This window comes from Lepidochelys kempii, chromosome 2 (assembly GCF_965140265.1).
Source record: "Lepidochelys kempii isolate rLepKem1 chromosome 2, rLepKem1.hap2, whole genome shotgun sequence".
NCBI classification, from domain to species: Eukaryota; Metazoa; Chordata; order Testudines; family Cheloniidae; genus Lepidochelys; species Lepidochelys kempii.
Window position 1 is genome coordinate 153909500 of NC_133257.1, and position 13821 is coordinate 153923320.

At 43.1% G+C, this 13821-nt stretch overlaps 1 protein-coding gene across 2 annotated transcripts in view; it reads left to right on the plus strand.

Moving 5' to 3' along the window:
- The window catches only part of GABBR2 (gamma-aminobutyric acid type B receptor subunit 2), an 842917-nt gene extending 830767 nt beyond the window's left edge, over window positions 1-12150 (plus strand). For both annotated transcript variants that reach the window (XM_073332465.1, XM_073332464.1), the window contains one exon: window positions 9631-12150. In XM_073332465.1, the coding sequence (XP_073188566.1) occupies window positions 9631-9796 (166 nt within the window). In that variant the 3' untranslated portion in view covers window positions 9797-12150. The remainder of the gene's footprint in view (window positions 1-9630) is intronic.
- The last annotated feature ends 1671 nt before the right edge of the window (window positions 12151-13821 follow it).

Genomic DNA, 13821 nt, shown 5'->3' on the forward strand with positions numbered 1-13821 from the left:
ATGGCATTTTTCAATGGAAAAAAGTTTTGTAGAAAATATTTTTAGCAGCATTATCATCAATTATGCAGACAGCCGAACTAGTAGTTATAAAAGATGTGAACTACTGCATTCACCCCAAACCACTGTTAACACTGAATCCTAATAATGTCTGCTTAAATTTCAGTATTGGTAGCTATTTCACTGCTGATGACTTAAGCAGAAATATCCACCTAATGTGACTATCCTGCATTCCTCAACCATTGCCCATGCCTCGTGTAATGCCAGAATTCCCCAAAATCTTCTGCCTAGCTGCCCAAATCTCCAGCTTTCATCTTTTTACAGAAAGGTTGTGTGGTTCTTTGCCTTGTTCCAGTAGCCAGGGTTGGCAGTGCAGACCCACAGAGCATTGGCATACCTTATACAAACTGGCTGGTCAGGCCTAATGTTCTTGGTTTGGAATCAGAGTTTTCCTTCTCCTAGGTGCACTGCCTACTACAGCTGACAAGCTCCACCTGCCTGGTAGAGGCAGAGAGAGGTTAAGTGACTTGCCCAAGGTCACCCAGCAGCCTCGTGGCAGAGTCAGGGATAGAACCCGGGTCTCATTGCTGTACCCTGCGCACTGGACCACATTGGCTCCCTTAAGGCTGTATGTTGCTTATACAAAAAACTGGATCATATTGAAAATTGTAAGGGCAGAGTTAAATATGTTTAATATAAAATAAATTGAATCTAGTATCAACATAAATAAAACAACAGATTTTGAGTTGATCGTAATATTTGTTTTAACGTGCAATTAAACGGCCTCCTTTTTTAAAAAAAAATTTACCTGAAGCTGCTGCAGAGTTTCCAGTCTGACGTGCTGGAGTCATTCAGAAACCAGGGGACTCTGTCATAGAATTTAGGTCTAGATTTCTACAGAGATCACAGATCTTTGACAGGTGGGCAGATCCTTGCCCTTTTGTAAATCCCCTTTGCACTGCTGCAATGGAGATGCAAAATTTCCTTAAGAAAGCAGATGAGGTTTCCATGTGATAGGGAGTGGACCTGGCCATCAGAATGGTTCCTTGGGAGCCTCTATCCACCAGCATAAGTTAGAGCAGCCCAGTTCAGCCTCCAGTAGCCCCCAAGATTGGGAGCTAAGGGGGACAGAAAGGTAGCAGCAAGACACCACTGTGCCCCACAGTTATGCCAGGCATTTGCCTGGCTCACTACAGGATTTGACGTAGCATATATAGTTTCTGTTGTCAAAAGTGCATGTGCATTGGTGTATAAAGTTATTGGAGAGATTTGTGGATCAGACTGTGCATATAGCAATACTTTATGTAATTTATGTTATATGATGCCAGCTGTGACTGAATCCACAGAAACATGGATTTTACTATACCTGTAGTGCCCTGATGCAGGAAAATCCACAGGGACTGAATTGCCAATGCATTTTGTTGTTGGAAAAATATACCAAGAAAATATTTGGTCAATTCACAAAAGCAAGGCCCACATTAAAAGAGGATGCATGCACAGTTTGGTGAGATTGAGCAGTCTCCCTTAATGTATGGATATTAGGTGCCTTTTCCATTTCAACCCCATTTACAAGACATGCTGTAGTGTGCATAGATTAATACACAACCGATTAACGCAGTACTGTTATATTAAAGATAGAGTTATAGCATGAAAAGATATCCAAACACAAATACTCCAGCACTCCTAATGCATATTAAGCACAAAAGAAATCACCATTTTGTTGGATACAGCAGCCTTCCTTCAGGCTAACGATAGGTGAGGGGAAAATGAGGTTCCACGAAGGTAATGGTCTTGAATCTTCATTGCCTTGCATTTTATACAGTCATTTATACCTATACAAAGCACTTTATTAAGTGCTTCTAAATCAAAATGGTAGCATTCTACATGCACTTTGCACAGATATAACAAGCTCCACCCTTTGCTTGCAGCTGCTGTCACCTTAATTGGTTAGTCTCTGAGGTGCCACAAGTACTCCTTTTCTTTTTGCGAATACAGACTAACACGGCTGTTACTCTGAAACCTTACAAACCATGTGTGTCAAGAGGTGAAGGCACATGCTACACTTGTGAGTTAGCCAACACCATGGCTGATACTACAGACCTCCAGAGGTGAAAAGGAGTCTCTCTAGCTTAAGTTAAAGAGCAGGCTCTGAAGCTGAGCTGTAGCAGACACACCTCCTCTGCAGATCGTACACAGAGGGCTACATGTAACACACACTGACCAGCCACATCCCTTTTCCACATGCTGGGGAATGCACAGATGGGGTGGCACAGAGCCTTGAGCTCTTTGCCATATGGGAATTTCCCTGTGCAAATTTACTGGTTTCCAGAAGCTTTGGGGCACTACAGCAGCTAGAATGGAGGCAAGGAACTGGTCTAAAATTTCTCTCTGTTTTCCCTTTCCAAACTCACGCACTGTGCTGTCTGAAGGGTCTTTTATTTTCATTTTTAAATAAATGTTTGTGTTAGTGATTCTGTATCACTATATTGCACCTATTTTAGGGAGATGCTATTATTTATTTGTACTTGTAAAACAGGTTTTGCTAACTAGGTTTCATACCACTGAATGTGTACCTATAGGGAGAACCAGGACACTTTTTAGCCTCTGGGATTAGGGATCTACAATTTTTTATTTACCTTTTAAGAAGAGACCATTTCTTACCTAACCTTTGTGCTCTCCACAAATAGAATTGCACTTCTAATGTGTCCATGCTCACTTTTCCAGCGTGAGTTGTGGAGTATGTGTCTTTAAGGTTGTTAACACTCGGTAATTTGGTCAAAAGGAATTGAAGGTTGAAATAGTTAGGGTTGCTCTGAACCACTTGTTGGTGAAGCAGTTTAATAATTCACAGCTTTAGCGGCACCCAGTAAAGTTCAGCAAATAGACCTCAGGAATGTGTGCCTAGAATAATTAACTCCAGAGAACTATTTCCTCTTCATGCAAATATAAGAGACAGCATGACCATTTACTTTGGAAAATGTCAACTCATTCTTTCTGTACTAACCAAAAATCAATTCACTTCCTTTTATTATCAGCGTACAACACTTACAGCTCTTCAAGTTCTGAAGCTTTGCAATGTAAAAAGAGGAGTTTTAGTTTAAATTGCCTCTCAGCATTACCAATATATTTGAATAATTAAAAATCTGACCCTTTATCATAAAGCTGAATACTAACTGAAGGTATTAATTGAATACAAGTTGTAGGCATGTATGAAACTGATCACTGCAGAAAGTTCTTCCACTTCAAACTCATGAGTGCTGTTTAGATTAGGTCACTTTCAATCAGAATATTCAAATTGTATTTTTCATGAGTTACTAGGAGTTAAGTCAGTGTTTCTAGAGGAAAGCTTATCTCTATGAACACCGCTTTAGATCATTGATCTGACTAGTCGTTCATTTACATAGGACTGGAAGGGCATAGGCCAGACTCCAGTCCCCTGCAGTCACAGGTAACCATGTCATATAATCCTGTTCATAAATGTACCAAGTTCCATCTTAAAGCTACTTAGGTTGTTTGTCCCCATAAGTCCTACCAAAGGAGATATCAGGCTAACCAGCCTGTAGTTACCTGGGTCCATCCCATTTTAATTCCCTTTTTAAATATTGGCACAGCATTTGCATTTTCCCCCAGTCCTCTGGAACTTCCCCAGCGTCCCAAGGACCAACATTAATGGTTCAGAGAGCACCTCATCCAGTTCTTTTAATAATCTTGGGTGCATGTTAAACATTTTAAAATCTGCTGGACTGGGTAACAGTTGTTGATTAACACCCACTCACTCTAGTTACTGATGGAAAAGTATTTCATCATCACTGTAAGATGTGAATACCTCGTCCTTTCAAATACAGAACAGAAATATTTATTGAAGTAGTAACTGAAATCAGTGCTGTCACACCAATTTAATTCATAAAGTCATGGGGGATGGGAGAAGCCACAAATGACTAAGAACTTAATCTGTTGCTAACATACCATGAGTCCTCGTGATGTTTGAACCTGGTGCTACTCTAAACAAAAAAAGCTCCAAACCATGCTTGTAGCTCTGTCCACCACTTCACATTGACTTAAATATTCTAGTCTTCAGAGTGATGTTTGGAGTTATTAGTATGTGTGTGCTGGTTGTGTTGATTTGTGTTGGAGCGAGGGAAGGTTTGTGCTGGGAGATTTGTGTTAATTTGTGCAGTTGATGAGGGTTGTGTGATGCTGTGAGATGCTTTGTGCATTTGGGGTTATTGTGTGTGTGGGTTGTGTGGTGTGGATGGCAAATGAGGGATGTGTGCTGCTGTAAGGGGTTGTGGGAGTTTGGGGTTATGGCGGCTGAGGGGGGGGAGGAGTTGTGCTGTTTTATGCATGGTTTGAAGAACAGTGGCAACTGGTCACACAGGTGGGGCAGTTCAGCCACGTAATCCCCCATCTGTGCAGTCTCCTTTACACAACTTATGAGACTGCTGCATGCAAATTACCTGTAGAGCAAGGGAAATGATTGGCTGAGTTACCTCCAATATCACAATGGTTTGGTGGACTCTTGGCATGTCACAGTTAGATGTCGTACTGTAGCTATTCAGGGGACACCATCATAGGGCCTAATCACATCAGCCACAGTATCAGAGGCTCGTTCACCTGCACATCTACCAATGTGATATGTGCCAGCAATGCCCCTCTGCCATGTACATTGGCCAAACCGGTCAGTCTCTACTTAAAAGAATAAATGGACACAAATCAGACGTCAAGAATTATAGCATTCAAAAACCAGTCAGAGAACACTTCAATCTCTTTGGTCACTCGATTCCAGACCTAAAAGTGGCAATTCTTCAACAAAAAAACCTCAAAAACAGACTCCAACGAGAGACTGCTGAATTGGAATTAATTTGCAACCTGGATACAATTAACTTAGGCTTGAATAAAGACTGGGAGTGGATGGGTCATTACACAAAGTAAAACTATTTCCCCATGTTTATTCCCCCCACACACACACACACACACACACTGTTCCTCACACGTTCTTGTCAACTGCTGGAAATAGCCCACCTTGATTATCACTACAAAAGGTCCCGCCCGCCCCCGCCCCGCTCTCCTGCTGGTAATAGCTCACCTTACTTGATCACTCTTGTTACAGTGTGTATGGTAACACTCATTGTTTCATGTTCTCTGTGTATAAAATCTCCCCACTGTATTTTCCACTGCATGCATCCGATGAAGTGAGCTGTAGGTCACGAAAGCTTATGCTCAAATAAATTTGTTAGTCTCTAAGGTGCCACAAGTACTCCTGTTCTTTCTACTCTGTACTATAATTCTTAAAGTCAAAATAGCTGAGAACTTAAAAATTGGATGGGAACAGACTGTGAAACCCACTGGTGATTCAACCTGGTGATAGTATGAACATACAGAGATCTCAGCCATGCTTGTAGCTGTTTCCATTGGTTCACACTGACTCAGACATTCTAGGCGTCAGCGTGACACACAGAATAAGAATCCTGGAATATTTTTATATAGATGCTTTTCCTTCCCCACATCATGATTGATAGTTTTACCATCCTTATCTAGTATTGGACCTACACTAGTGCTAAGATTTCACTTGTTCCTGATCAATTTAAACAATCTGTTTCCATACAGAAGTGAAAAACCATCGATGTTCCATTCCCCGTACCAGGGGCGCCTGAACAGGGAGGCTGGGGGGGCCAGAGCTATGTCCTCCCACTTTTTACTGGCCATAAGGGCAAGCAACAGGGGAGGGGGCAGAGAGCAACGATGGGGGGGGCAGGGTCTTGGGGGGAAGAGGTGGTGTGGGAGCGGGAGTGCGGGGGCAGGGCCTCGGGGGATGATGTGGCACAGGGGGCAGGGCCACGGTTTGGGCACCTGTGGGCCCCCCACACACACTTTTAGGGTGTTTCCATCACTCCTGCCCGGTACAGTGCCCTGACCTGTAGCTGCTTTGTTTGCCAAACTCCAGTTGACTTCAGTTTGAATTGTACTCCTGAAGCAGCTTACATTATCGTCCATCTTGGCTATCTTTAGCAATGACAGGGATTTGCAATATAATCTATAGATAATAAAATACTAAACTCTCCTACACCAATACCTGGTTAGCCATACATTTTCAGAATGTCCACTAATTTTGGAATCTCAATTTTTATGTAGCCATCTTGAGACACCTCATGAGCAGTCATCATTTAAGGCTATGGCCACAAGATGTAGGTAGGGAAAACCAATGCATGTTGAATACAATTCCATACAGCTTAACTAACTGTAGAAGTTAAACTTTCACCTTCTCTTTAGACATTTTACCCCCTGCCCTTGCAAACTATGAGCTAGATATTTTTTTAAGACAGAGTTTTTGCATAAACTGTTATGTTTATTCCAATCCTCTTACCAGAGGCTACCCCTCTGGAAACAAAGTTTTCGAGTTAAAGTAAATTTTAAGTACAGTTAAAGCAAAATAGCCACCCACTGCAACCAACCTTGATGTAGTCAGCATGCTTTGACTATGGCATGGCTGACATTTAAATGGATGAAAAATCCCATTCAGTCTATTATGCAACTGAATTCTCTTGGAGTAGCTTCAAATAGCTCTTTAAAGAACAGTTTGTAATCGTCAAAGTAAGCAGTTTCACTGGTGGGAAAATAAGCTTTGGCAATTCTCTGTTTGACCCTGGCACCATAAACACAACTAAAAAGTACAACATCAAACTAATAAGGATTCAGCACGCAGAAGCAGCAAACACGCTACCTCTGCAAACGGGCATGATTCAATTGATACCACCAAAATAGTGTGACAGAGTAGCAGAGTAACAATAAGCGGATTTAATTTAATCCACTAGATGTAATGCCGTCAGTAGCATGATAAACAGTGTTAGTGTGTATTTCACCAAACATTTAAAACATTTAAAGGAAATCAGCAGAGCCCTGAAATGTAAAGTTGAGTCTATCTGTCCATGATGTTGCAGTTTGCAATCACTTACACCCCCTATGTTTGTCTGATGTATTGCAGCATAGTAATGCAGAATCTGAATAAAGCCAACAATTTTAAGTTCTCCATAGTAACTAATTTTTGGTTCATGAGCAGAGCAATGGGTGACTAGTAATCTATCTCCATTTGCGAGCATAATGTACAAACAATAAATGCAGATCTATTAGAATAAGAAAGATCATCAACAAGCAAGCATTCAGGCATACATTTTTTTCTAACGACTTGTCCACTTGGGAAGGCTATAGGGCGCGAATGAGAAGTGCTATAGTTGTACTGTTATAATCCCCCATGTAGACACTCATATTCTGGTATAACGGTGCTTTTTTCCAGTTTAGTTTATGTCGCTTTGCAATCGGTTTAAGCTAAAACAAAAAAAAAGCACTCTTAGTTTGGACCAAGAATGTCCACATGGGACTTATACCAATATAACTATAGCAGTTTAGCAATACCAGAATAATTATACCAGTATAAGTGGGAAAATCTCCCATGTAAACAACCCCTAATTAAATTCTGGTTCTTGTGAAAGGTGCTAAATTGACAGCCCTGGAAATTGAAGACCTCAATTTATCCACAGTACAGAAAGAGCACAGGCAGAGACATGGGAGGTGGCTGAAACTTCACCTGGGGGAGGCGAGCTCCTTGTCCTGCCTCTTCCGCCCACAGCCCTGCCCACAACTCCACCCCTGCTCTGCCCCAGGCCCCGCCCCCACCCATAGCTGACTCGCCACTCACCTCTTCACCCCCCAGAGACCGCCCCCCCCCCGGTCACCTCCTCACCCCCTACCAGACCCTTTCCCCATCTGCCACTAGACCCCCTTCTGCAGCTGGTTCACTGCTTACCTCCTCACCCTGCTGCTGCCCCCCCCCACGCCCGGTGACACTCTCTCCCCATTTCACCTTAAAGCACAAATAACGTTCCCCAAGGGAACTGAACAAGCAACAGGTATAGCTCAGTTACCAGATAGATTCTTCTCTGCGTGGTAGGGAATTCAGTGTATGCTGTATAGAGAAAGATGAAAAGCCAGGCTACCTGCACCAACCTGAAGCACAATCTCTCCTTTTGAAAAAGTGCTTGTCATTAACAGCCTGCATGAAGGCAGTAGTTTAATCACCTTTCTTACACAGAATTCCCTGCCAGACTCATTTACTTAAATTGGGTTTGAATAAAACGACTAGATCAAAAAAATAAACTCACTAGCTATGTCAGCTCCTCCTTGAGCCAGGTTAGCAGTTACTTCTTCTGGGTACAGAGAATAACTGAAGGGTCCTCAATCGGAAACAGTTTTTAACCCCAATAACACATTTTCCTACAATATAAAAGCCAGCTGGATGGGGCCAAAAGCTTCCTGGGCATTGACAAATGCCCGTTACATGGCTTCATTACCACTTTAATTGCTCTTTAACAGTTTCAGTGATCTGCTACTAGGTCTCTGGAAGGCTTTTTCACTTGTGTAAAGTTACTCAGGGATCCCCTCCTCATGCCTTCTGTCTGCCACTGACTCCCCGCCCGCATTCACACACACACCCATGCCCCACAGGGAGCGGGGGGGGGTGAGGCGAGACACAGCCAGCAACTGCCGGGCCCTCCAAGGGTGGAAGGAGATGAGATAGAGGAGAGGAGGAAGATTCACCCCAGGAAGCAGCAGCAAGCAAGTGGGAGCCTTGGGAAAGAGGTGGGAGTGGGGCACCACCACCCAGGAGTCAGGTGACAGAGACTTTTGTGCTAGGGGAGGCAACGCCTCCCCTTGCCTATTATATCCGCCAGCCATGCACAGAGATAATAGAGGTTTCCACAAAGCAGTCTGCTGGTATGCCTCGACTCTGTTCTGGAAGGACCTCCTCCTTCCGGGAGGAGAGATTAGTTCAAACTCCATGTCCTCACTCTTCCGCATCTCTCTTAAGACTAGCACTTACGATGGTGGGATCTTGTGATGTGAAAACCAGCCCACTAGGAAAACTGAGTGCCTAAAGTTAAGCTCCAAATAGACATTTAGGCATAAGTGATTTTTTTTTCATGAGGGCTGAGCCGCCACAGCTCCCATTGACTTCATTGGGCTTTGAGGGATGCTCAGCCTGTCCCTGGATTGGACCCAAACTGCAAAGGTAGACAAACTCTACAAAAAGATGCAAAGTTACCCATGGGTTCCTTCCACACCTCCATACGCACTTATTTGCTTTAGATGGATTTACAAAACTGACTTCTTTAATTCTAATGTTTTTGAGCTAAAAATACACATAGATTGGAACTCATTCATTCAGTTTCTGTTCTGTCTAGTTATCCAGCGCTCAGAATGGTTGTAAATCAGCCTGTGAGTGTGCTCTGTTAGCTAGTTCATCCTCATTGCAAGCTAAAGGTTTTTTCCAAACATCAGCAGTCTAACGTTTAATCTCAAAATAGCTGGGAATTTTAAACAGTTGCGGTGTACTTGAAACAAGCCATTAGATTCTCTTGTCTTGTCTAGTCTAGTCTGTCAAAAAAAACTCCCAAAAGGGACGTTGGTAACAGCCGTGGTATATCTCAACAGCAGCAAATGTAATGTTCTTGGCATTAACCCTCTCTATAATAGCAGAAGTCAGAGAAAACATTCTCACAGAAACCTGCAGAGACATCAAGCATTTGATCTATTCAATTTTCCTCTTCTGCTAACGTCTCTTTTTCCCTCTCTCTGCAGTATCCAACGCCGATTGTCTTTACAACTGCCCATTCTTCACCATGCCTATCTGCCATCCATAGGCGGAGTTGACGCTAGCTGCGCCAGTCCGTGTGTAAGCCCCAGTGCCAGTCCTCGGCACAGGCATGTGCCGCCATCTTTTCGAGTGATGGTTTCTGGCCTGTAGAAATGGGAGATCAGAGCTTCCTGAACTGCTTTTACGTACTCAGTGACTGGACTGAACATCAGACGTAGAACTCTGCTATAAACATACTATTTGCTCTTACCACATGGAGGAACTAGTGCTAAGGCCATCATCATGGGAGTACCAGTGTAACTCATGTGGAAAGGCGAGAGCAAGAGATACCTGGAGTTTGATCTGTAGCCTTATTCATGGATCTTTTATTTCTTCACAAAGAAGTCGTTGAAAATATTTCTTCCCAAATTTCTACTAGCAAGAAGGAGGCTGGGAAATACGAATCTTGCAAAAAATGAGACTATTAAAAAAAAAAACCCACTCAACTGTCACTGTTACATGGCTGCTGAAAACATGGAACTATATGCTGTCCATGTAAGAAAAATAAAATGATAGCGCTATAACATTTATTGAAATAGATACACTTCATTTTACAAAAGTTGTGTTAAATTGTTGGAAGCATTCTGCACTGGTTAGTCTTGCTTGTTTTCATTTCAGAGAGGATTTTCAGTGGGAAAGGGGGATTTTGAGAAATGATTCCTGAAGTGTGATTGAGACTCTGTGTTGCTAATAGCAGGGTCCCCCTGTAACTAAAAACTCTACATAGGGCAGAAGCAGAGGTTGTAGCAACAGCCCTGAGGCATTACCACCTACAGAGCTGCTGTTCCAAGTCAGAGCTCTTTACAGTTCTCCAGGGATTAGATGTGGTGATTGCCAGGTTCCCATGCTGACCATAAGGGACTTATTTTGACAGAGTTTCTGCCTCTCTTTCAAAATAAACACAACCAACCGTAATATACAAAGCCGGCAGAAAAAGTCCTCGGGCTGCTAACTCAATAAGCTGAGGATGGATGGGTAGTAAAGTCTTAATGTCACAGGATGGATTGATTTTCACAGTTTGTTTGAATTATGCCACACATAATTACAATCATACTAATTTAGTAGACGGGGTGGGTGGGGGGAACAGGGCACAGCACTTTGCGGCTGCAGGCAATTTCTGCAGAGTACATAGACAATAATATACACTACCTTTGCTTGGTACCTGTATGTGTGACAGTTGTAACTGGTAATAGGTGGTATAAACCAAGTTTGACCATAGAATATTTGGTTTGACTATGATAAATAAAGGTGTGGAAAAAGCATGAATTTTAATCTCTCTGTTGATCGGGACTTATCGCATTTCATATTTGAGCTCATACCTTAGCTCTACTCCCCTAAGCAAAGTTATTCTAAGGTTGTTGTAAGAGGTTCTAGCTGAACCAATCTTAGCGACATTCTCACAAACTGTAAGGGAGGCCTGATTCCAGTCTATCCTCCAGTATATTGGCAATGTGATGTATCATGGCCTTGTCAGTTGTTAAGACCCGTGATTTTCTTAAACGAAATAAAAATATTGTCTTGCTAAAAATAGCAGTGGTGCCCCAGAATGCACTTGGTGTCTTTAACCAATGCCTGCCCACCTCACACATTCTGAAGTGACTATTCCACAAACACTCCCAGATCAGCGATGACTTTAACGAGCTGCTTTCAGTAGCTGCACAGTGGAAGAGGCTTATTAACAGAGGGACTTAATTGCAGCTTTGACAAACAAGCAAAAATCTTCACCACGTAGCCAAAATAAGCATAAATATAAATCTTCCAATGGGAGCATCACAAAATATTTCACTTGGCACATACAGTAAGAGAGATTATGGAGGTACCTGTAGCTTTTAGAACAAAAACATGTAAGTATAACACAGGTAAAATAGAATTCATTACTCTGTTTAAGCATTGATGTTGTCACTCAATGTGTGTTGACAGTATTCTCTTGCTTTATTGATTTAATCAGGGCCTGGTTTATTTTAAAAGGAATCTGTTAATTTGTAAAAGAGAAAAGGACAAAACTGTACATAATGTATACACAAACATTGCTGTAGAAATATTAATCCAACATAGCAGGAAAAACTCAAAAGTATTGGCCTGATGGAGGTGAGTGTGTGTGTGTCTGTAACTTTGTGAATACTGACTGTGTGCCGTTTATTAGGTTTAAACCATGCAGTACATTCTTTGTCTCAATGATACCGTAGTTTCTCCCATGACATTTTTTTAATTTCCTGCAGCATAACAAGACCCACCAAGTGAATATAGCTATTTAATGTTTCTGTTCTTTTATACTGCAGCAAAACAGTACTGTAAATTTATGAAGAGGCTGTGCCCCAATGGCATTTTCCAATGATGTTAGTGCACAAATGCTTTAAACTAGACTGGGACTGCCAGAAGAAAATGTAAATGAAAAATTTCTTGTATACCCTTATACTGCATGAGATCAATTTTTAAAAAATTGTTGCAAATCTGTTTTTATGAATAAAATATAGAAAATCTAACTTTGTGTAGCTTGATGAGTCCATCTCGCAAGGAGCAGCAAACCAAACTGTGGAGAAGGAGGGATCACAACACTTATATTGTTATAATTATATCTTTGTAATAACACAGAAAAGTAAAAATGCACGCTAATAGTCTGATTGAGTGCATATGTACCAAGATGCAGTAGACCTGCTTGCTTTAGCCCTGGTTATGACTATGCATGAATTTTAGAACCTTGTCTATACCCCTCTCACAAACCTTTCTTTGGAATAGCCACCAAAGAGACTAGAGACTGTGAGGCACCAATTTAACAAATGTTCTAAACATTTACCTCTGTGACCCCCAAGGAGTTTATCTGGGTTCCTGGGGCTCGGTATGCATGAAACGCAAGGGGAAGCACTGTCCCTGGGAGGAAGGGGGACCAAGGACAGACTCAGAGTCTGCTAGGCAACCGAGAAGGAGAGAGGAGAGTCACTGTTAGAGCCAAGGAGGCTGGCAGGGCACCTGCTCAGAAGAGGGGCCATGGCTGAGAGAAAGAAGGGGGTAGAGTCAAATGACTGACAAGGGAAAGCCTAGAAAGAAGAGCTAACCTGACTAACACTAAGTGAGATGCCATCCCCTGGGAGCCCTGGAGGGGGGGAAAGCCATTTTGGAGCAGTCTGGAGCCAGCCACAGAAAGGGCAGTACTGACTGTGGGGAGCTGGTGAGTCCCAGGCCGGCATGCAGGGGCCCTCTGAGAATTGGCCTCTGGGAACCTGCAAGCAGGATCCCTCAGCTTGGCCCTTTCCCTCTTCAAAGTGACTAGGGGTGCCAACTGCCTAATTTCTGAAAACCAGACACTACAGTAGAAGCGCTGGAACCTCCCCACACCCTGGCTTCACCTCTTCCCCGCAAGGCCCCAGCCCTGCTTCACCTTTTCCTACAACTAGAAGGTAAGCAAACCTACCTATGTAATAAAATTGTGGCAATTTCTGCTTCAGTGAACAAGCTGGTTTTAAGCAGAAACTATCGTGGTTTCATGAAAGCATGTGCTAAACCTCTCTGCCCCCTCTTGCACAGGCAATAGGGTTCATGTTCGAAATTGGGTTCTTCTGTTGGCTGGACTACCCCATGTGTTTTCAGGGAGCATAGTAAGCCAGGTCAGGGGTTGGGGGGGCAGGGAGTAACCAAGAGAGCATATTTATATGGAAATGGGGAGACTCTTCAAGCCAGTGCACTGAGTGATTTATAAACCAAGATGATAGGAGCCTGAGCTCAGCAAAAAAAAAGGTTTCCCAGCAAATACCATTCTGATTGGACTTGGGTCCTATAGACCAAATGGTAAAATGGGAAACCTATGTCTTTGCGTTCACTACTGGAAAAAAAAACACTGACCTGACGGGGGGGTTACCATATTTCTGGTTCCCAAATAGAGGACACTGCCGAAGGGTGAAGGAGTGGGTGGGGAGGAACAGTTGTGGGTGTAGGAGGGGGTACCTGTGGTGGGGATACTCACTGGAGGTGGTGGGGGCAGTGTCATGATAGGAGGGCAGCTGGCCAAGGCCAGGACTCAGTGACAGCCGTCAGTCAACGCCTCCCTGGGCTGGGAGCTGGGGCCTGGATAGGAGCTGTGGCTTGCGGGGGAATGGACCAATCAGCTGCAGATGCGGGGGGGGCGGGACAATCGGGACTCT